Source organism: Pteropus vampyrus, unplaced genomic scaffold (genome assembly GCF_000151845.1).
Source record: "Pteropus vampyrus isolate Shadow unplaced genomic scaffold, Pvam_2.0 Scaffold16, whole genome shotgun sequence".
NCBI classification, from domain to species: Eukaryota; Metazoa; Chordata; class Mammalia; order Chiroptera; family Pteropodidae; genus Pteropus; species Pteropus vampyrus.
Genome location: NW_011888797.1, coordinates 4,359,625 through 4,367,556, shown reverse-complemented (window position 1 = coordinate 4,367,556; position 7,932 = coordinate 4,359,625). Strand labels below are relative to the sequence as shown.

Sequence of the window (7,932 nt, the reverse complement as noted above, 5' to 3'; positions counted from 1 at the left end):
TGCTACCTCGTCCCTTACGGCCTGCACTGAGGCTGTGCAGAGAGACAAGGGACCCCGATGGCAGCCCTGCATCCCTGTTCAGCTCTGATGCCTGCAGCTAGGAATGACAGATAAGGCAGGAGAAACTCTTGTACCCCTAGCAGGTCCCCTTCTCCTCTACAGCTGGGCCTCCTAAACACACACACACACACGCACACACACGCACACACACGCACACGCACATACGCACACGTGTGCTGCAAGCAGTTTCCCAGGAAACCCAGTCCACTCCTTTAAGAACCAACCCCGCACCTGCAGAAGAACCCTCAGTGCGAAGGCTTTGCCCTGGCGCTGTGCTGGTCCCGCCACTGCGCGGGCACTCTCCCCTGTCTTGGTAAACCCCACTTGCAACCACGTGTCCACACTGCAGCTTCGGATGAACGGAAATACCCGTGGGAGCCAAGCGAATCTACCAGGCGATCATACGAATGCTGGTGTCAGGTCAAACCTCATAACTGGTAATTATGCATCGAGCCAGGGCCAGAATAATGGGCTGCTTGGGTCACTTCACTGGATGGCAGCAAGGTGGTTACTAAACAGGGAGTTGGAGCTGGACAAGTGTGACGACAGCCTTAAGAGAGAGAAGTATTCCCCTCATTTTTCTACAGATAACCCCACCCCAACCGCTAAAAGAAAAAAAAACCTCTTCTCTGAGGTCAAAACGCATTCCAAGGCATGGGTGATTTTTAGCATGCTAGGGCAGATTTCCATCTATTACACTGTGCCCCCTTCTAATTTTAAAGGAAGTTGGCTTTAGATAATGGTCTGAAAGGTGCTTCCTTTCAAAACTGCTGTAATTAAACTAGAAAAACATTAATTTGTACCCTGATGGCAAGAGGGTTTCCTGGAAATTCCTTAAAGGAAGTCTATAATTGATAGAGTGGCTACATGTCGTACACACAGCACCAAAATCTGAATCAAGTACAGTTTGCAAAGGCTCGAGTCCCCTGGCAGAGGTACAGCCTACTTGTCCACACAAAGTATTGTGCCACACCTCTATGGAGGGCTGGTGCTATTATGAAGAAACACACACACACACACACACACTCACACACACACAGAAAGAGAGAGAGAGAACTCAAGATTCGCAGCACTGGGCCTCAAATCTCCTTATGATATTAGCTCCGACTCTATACTTCAATTCAAGAGAAGAAAGTGTTAAAAAAATTTTTTTAGGAAAACAACAGTTTCCATTAAAATGTATAACACCATCTTTCAAAAGATGAAAGGACTTAGTAGAAACACCGTAAACCTCAGAATTACACAGTAAATTGCTTCTTTTGTTTAAGGCAAATTAATATTAGATCGCAGATAAAAAATAAACCCTCCCAACATCCCCAGTTGAATGCTACATTCATTATGCAGCTTGGGAGACTGCAGGTTGACTATATTGTAGAGAAGGAATGAAGGGTTGGTTATTATCACATTCCCACTCAAATCCTCAAATCCTGTCTCATCACCTGAAGTGTTTTTCTTAAACGAGACACGCAAATGATGTTCTAGTCTCTATTTTCTTCACAAGAACCACCATGTACAGACCGAGGGAAAAGCTCAGAGTATTAACTGTGACAGTGCATCTGCCCAGGGCCCTAAGTGCTTCCCAGGACACGATGCACAGACATTATAGGGTCTGAGAGTGACGTCCTCTCCAGGGGCACTTTATGAGAGTCAAATTAAATCTGGCACAGAGGTAACTGATAAACCTCCTTAATATCCCTTACTGGGCCTCCAAGAAGCTAACCCCTTCAGAATCCATAGAACTAATGAAGGAAATAAAGCTTGAAAATGTGTGTCAATCCGAAATCTTCCCTCCTACCCACAGGCTCCGGGCATTCAAATGAATGGCAGGCTTACTGACTCAGCAATGGTTCTTGACTGAAATGAGTTGCATTTCTTTCTCATTGTCAAAGTGACCTTAGCTCCTAAGTGATCCAGCGTGCTACCCAGTGCGAAAAAGTGAATGCACATAGCAGGTATTTGGCGAAAGGATCGATTATAAAATGCCTGGCTTAATTTCACCAAGCTCATCAACGGTCACTTAAGTAATACCACATCACAGTGACTCCACGCTCCCCTAAAAGAGGGACTTCTTTCTGGTTCTTGAGTCTCTTCTGGGGCAAAATCCCCCTTCTAAGAATTCAGTTCAGCCTCTGAAGTGAAGGTAAAGGTGACATCATCTATAACCAGCTATTCCAGTGTGATCAGCTCCACCTTGGAGCTTATTAGAAATGCAGGCCCAGGCCAGGGCTGCAAAGGAATCACAATCTGCTTTTAAACCAGATCCTGGAGAATTCCCCCACATTCAAGCCTGCTCTGTAAAGGGTGGTTGCAGGGAGGGGGGTCAGAAAGGCTCCTTCATGCACCCTGGTTCTCCCAGCCTTAAAACTGGCAAGCTTCAGAAAGAAGAGGACACTGATAGACAGAAGGAAGAGGACATGATAAGACTATTGAAAATAACTCCATGAAGGATGTCAACTCATTGTTGGTCCATCGTTTAGACAGACTGGGATTGAACTGGCTACCAGAGACTTGTCCACGTTCGTGTTGAAAAGTGGATTCAGTGACAGGTGCAAAGCTCTGCAGGGGGACCCCCAGAATCCCAACATGCATTGAGTTTTAGGGTATCATCTTAATTTCCTGGAGAATCTTCAGCGCCCTCTTATGTCGCATCCATGATTTTGTAAAAGAAACAGGCTGTGGGGATCAAATTCCAGCTTCCCCAAATGACTTAACTGCTCGGTTTAGGAAAGTTACTTAACCTCTTGAGAACCCTCTTCCGTGTCTTTGAGTGGAGATGACAGCCCAGATGGGGAGGATTAAGAGGGTGAAACAGGATAATGCATACCGAGTACTTCTAGCACATCGTAAGTGCTCAATAAACATTAGTTATTGCTCCTTTACGGTCTATAACTCTGGAAGGAAGAGCCAACAAGTACATTTTGTCCCATGACCAGCTTAGGCACAGGTTAGGAGGGTTAGGGGAGGAAATAAACCCAAATGGTTACAACATGCAACAGAGTCACAGAGGCATTTCCTATGGGCCCTCCCAACATGTCCCTTCTTGGTGCCCTGAGCATACTGTGAGATAAAAATACCATGCTGCCTAACGTCTGCTGATTCCTTCTGGTTGCCATTCCTCTTTACAGCAGGTGTCCTTTTCATCCAGAATGGCGGGCGGTGACATTAGGCGTCCTGGAGACTCCCCTGGGTGAAGAAGTCGTTTTAAATGGATAATATAAACACTGTGGCCAGAGGAACAGCATGAAAGCTTCTCCCTTTTTTAAACTGTAACCACCTCCTCTTTCCCACCACATTAGCTGGGCTGCCTGTAGCTAGCTTAGCATCCCTGCTAGCTGAGCTTCCCGCCCCTGGGGTTCAGAATGACAGTAGCCTGGGGGACCTCAGGCATGTTTCTTAAGCAATTAGGCTCCATTTCTGCCCATCCCTGAAAGTAAAAGAAATGATGTCACCTCATTGCTTCATAGATCAATTTGGAAGTGGCCGAATGGCAGCCATACCTAAGGGATGATGATTATTAAGGGAAAAGAAGCAAAAGATGACCATTTTGGTAGCTTGTATCCCAACACAAAGATCTGAGCTGATCATATAAGTCATATAAATATACTTAACAAGACATGAACAGACACTGTGCTCTTGGCTAAAGAACAAGGTGAATGAGAGAAAAACAAGAGCCAGGGTCCCTGCTCTCTCAGCTAACATTTGTCAAGGGCCAAGGCCAAACCAAGCACCATGCTGAGGCTAGCTGCATTCCCCACTTAATCCTCTCAACAGCCCTAGGATGGCAGGTCCAGGTATTATCTCCACTCTACGGGAGGGAGATGACGCCCTGAGACGGAGACCTTAAGTAACTAGCCTAAAGCCACACAGCTATGAGCAGCCTAACCCCAGAGCACTGGTTCTCTCTGGGGGTGATTTTACTTCCAGGGAACACGTGACATTGTTTGGAGACATTTTTCATTGTCATAACTGGGGGACTACAACTGGGTAAAGGCCAGGCATACTACCGGGTACAAGACAGCCTCGAGCAACAAAGACTTACTCTGCTCTAAACATCAACAGTGCAGAGGTTGAGAAACTCTGGCCTGGAGCTTCCTTGCTTATCTACTGCACTATATGGTCTCCTGTCTGGTTTTCTAATGTGCCTGCAGAGGACAGTAAATATTTTTCTTAACATGACCATGAATCAGATTACCACAGCTCTATAGCCAATGCTGGAAATGTAAACAAACAAACGAAAACCCCACCATGCACGCCTGGCTTTCCTTGGCTTTCTCCAGTGCTTCCACTCCAAGGCTGATTCTTCACGTCCTTCTCCACCTCAGTTTACCTCGAAGGAAACTGAGACATGACCTTACTTACCCAAGGTCACAGAGCTTTGGCCTTCTGATTCCACTGCTAGAATTCTGTCTGCCCTTAACGGACTGTCACAGAACCTTGTCAATAATGGACACAAAGTCCTCCTCATTTAACCCATCACTGACTTCAGAGAACTACCGGGGAGCATTCCAATGAAGTGAGCATCGGAATCAGCGAGGATTCTCGTCTTAAAACACAAACGCCGAGGTGACAGGAGGGCAATCACGCATCACCCGTCTCAGCACAGATGGCAGTCCCACTTGCCTTGGAGAAAGAGAACGTGGGCATCAGCCTCCTGCCCTTTGGTGTTCCAGGAAAAAGTTAACGACACAGAAAATTGGTTGCGCTGCCCGGGATTACAAATAAGAATTCTAAAGGCGAAGGCTTCAGGATAAACACACAGGGCGATGTTTTAATACCTAAGCCAGGCGTGACTCTTTCGCCGCCTTAATTTCACAGATGATTCCCAAATGGTAATTAAGACACTCAAACCAAATGCTCAGGGAGAAGAAATTCACATTCAAAACCCAGGAAGTCTGAACTGCATTCTTCACGATTATGCCTTAGAAATAACCTCTGAACATATATACACATCAGCTTAGGGCACTCCCCAGATCAACTGTGACCCATGCTCTCTCAGTGTGTAGGAGACGTAGCACAGAAAAGCGAACGAAGCCCAAAGGGTTAACTACCCTACCCCCCACCCTCTCCCCCACCCCCAGGAACCAGGTCATTTTGAAGCACTGGTATAAATGCAAAAGTCACCCTAAACTTCACTCCTCAGGACCTGTGCACTGACAATCAAAAAGGAAATGGCCATAAAAACCAAGGTAATGACCTAGCTGAGCATCTGAAGCAGGAGACCCCTCCCTCACGGCTTACTCCCAAATCCTTTTACCAGAGAATTCCTAAGGTGAAAGGGAAAGCCTAATTGTTACGAACTCACTAAAAACATCTGAGACCCGCTGATGGGAGAAACATAAATGAACAGGCCCAGGTGCCCAAGGCTATTTCTTCACACTCTGGAGTTCAAGATGGCGTCTGCAGTGGGGTTTCTGTCAATCACACTGGTGGTGTTCAGCTTATTTTATCTCCAAAATGCCTTTCCCTCTGCCTCCCTGGTCCTGTAACTAACCATCTGGCCTAGATTCAACTTGCTGAGGAATACCAGCCCTTGTTTTGTGCTCCTTCCTGTCCAGAGAACTTCAATAGTCTTTTTCTCAATAAACTCCCTGTGTCTCAATAACAGACTAGATTGATGATTGACATACAATTTATTTCCTAAACCAGGACACTTCTGACTTCTGAAATGAAGAGGGCACGATTAATAATTACTCCAGGAAAACAGCCATAAACCAGGACTGTCCAAGGCAAACAAGGACACAGGGTCACCCCACCAATAAGGCCTTGGAGGGAGAGCACCATTCCTTACCTTGTTATCTCTGTCCCGCCTTTTGACCAAACAGTACCTGAAACACCATAAGCGCTTGATAATAAATAGTTGTGGAATTAAATCTGTAAATAACGGGCACCCTAAATGGTATCACTGGACCAGCTATTACTATGGACGTGCCTCGACAGAGGATGCTGTAGATTATTACAAAATAAAGTCATACCAGAAAAATCACTGTTTCTGATTTCCTATTTCGTTCAATTTCTACCATGGATATTTTTAAAGGTCTTATTGATCGTGATTTTGTACATAATCATAATGATAATTAATAGTAGTTATCAGTTACTGAGTCCTATGTATGTTAGTTAGAGTCAAGGAACCTTAAGTACATTCTCCCTACACCCCTAAGAAGGAAAGCATTAGAGCACCTAGTGTCTAAGCAAAGAAACCCAGGCTCGGCAAGGAGAAATTATCCACATTAAGGTCACAGACTCTGGCCAAGTTCATTCCTTCCCGTGGACTGAAAAACTTACCCACCAGGATATCTCGGTTCCAAAGTGTTACTTTCCAAACTATTTCATGACTAAGACAAGGCGGCATAACATCCAGCAAACTAGACGAAGCCACGAAATTGGCCAAGCGTGGTCCAACCACAGCACGGACTCCATTATACATACTATAACATTATGTGCATTCAAACCAAACGCAAAAGAGAAGACCTGGAAGAATGCCAACAAGACACTGATAACGAGCAGACGACCCTTGTTTGAGAGAAAGCACAAAGGCAAAAAAACTGGCGTCCTGATTTCCACGTTCCAAATAAGTTGTGCTGGCCCGTCCCACAAATGGGACTCACAGAATTTTCTACGTGATGGTAAGAAGTGAGCCCCTGCTTTCCTGGAGGGAAGGGAGGGGGGTGCTGGGAGGAGGGGGAAGAGATCCTATTACTGAACAAAACTGATGAAAACTGCATTTACAGAGGGAAAGGAACGTAGGCTGTGAACTCCATGAGGGCGGAGACTGAATCAAGGGTTTGCCCCAAACTGCTCTGGCATTCAGTCCAACTTCTTTTTCTCAGTGAAATTCCACATAACCAAGTCTAGAAAATTCATCTCCCATGATGCTTTGATGTACAGCAGTTTCACATCTAACACAAGAAGTTGGATTTTTGGGTTTTTTTTTTAAGTGATATACATCTAAGTTCTCCCCTCTACCCCACCCACTTTAAAGTATGTACGAAGTTCCCCAATCTATAAAACTAGGGACTTTCATGGGTACAGTCCTCAAGTTGCAAGTTACCGAAATACTTTACAATGACACAATGGGTTGTGACTTCGAGAACCTCAAATATACACTTGCGAGAAGACTCCTCATAAATACACTCCCAGGAAATCAGCTGGGCACCTCAGTTCCAACGAAGGGGAAGCACTGTCTGCCACACAAGAGATTCTCATCATTAGTCTCCCCGGCATCGATCAAGACAGGCTGTACAATGTTTCCACAACAGAGAGAGAGGAGTAAAGTTTTGCTGCAGTCACTAAATTCAATAGTCACCAACTCCGTGACATTCAATACTGCTCCCAAAAGCACATTCAGCCATCACTGATCTCACAGCCTTTAAACCAAGCAAGGTCTACGGCCACGCCATCCTGAACAAGCACGATCCCGTCTGATCTCGGAAGCTAAGCAGGGTCGGGCCTGGTTAGTACTTGGATGGGAGACCACCCAGGAAGACCAGGTGACGTAGGCACAAAAAATAAAAAAATAAGAGATTGTAAGCTGACAAGGTCCTTGCAATCTGTGAGGTCAACCAAGGGTTGTCTCGCCTAAAAATTAAATAAATAAACAAACAAACAAACCAAGCAAGATGAGCACTGTGTTGTTCCCTGTAGCTGGCAGCCAACAATACCTGATAAAGAATTAGCCTAAAAATTAACTGTGTTCTAAGAACAGCATAGAATAACACTCTCATCCTCACCACACATAAACTGTAAACAGCAACGCACATTCCCCAACCCTACCTTCCTATTTCAAAGATCCCCATTTTGCCACTGGGCTGCAGACTAGGACCCAAAGTTACATGAAACCAAAGTACGACTTGGTTAAGATTGGCTTAAAAGTGG

At 45.4% G+C, this 7,932-nt stretch overlaps 1 protein-coding gene and 1 pseudogene across 1 annotated transcript in view; one reads left to right on the top strand and one right to left on the bottom strand.

Annotated features, from left to right (window-relative positions):
• Positions 1-3,651: 3,651 nt before the first annotated feature.
• Positions 3,652-7,932, bottom strand: part of LOC111735994 — a 52,898-nt gene continuing 48,617 nt past the window's right edge. Inside the window, exon 3 of the mRNA XM_023527453.1 lies at positions 3,652-4,680. Coding sequence (XP_023383221.1) covers positions 4,605-4,680 — 76 coding nt within the window. The 3' untranslated portion in view covers positions 3,652-4,604. The remainder of the gene's footprint in view (positions 4,681-7,932) is intronic.
• On the top strand, positions 7,441-7,559 carry LOC111736013 (annotated as a pseudogene).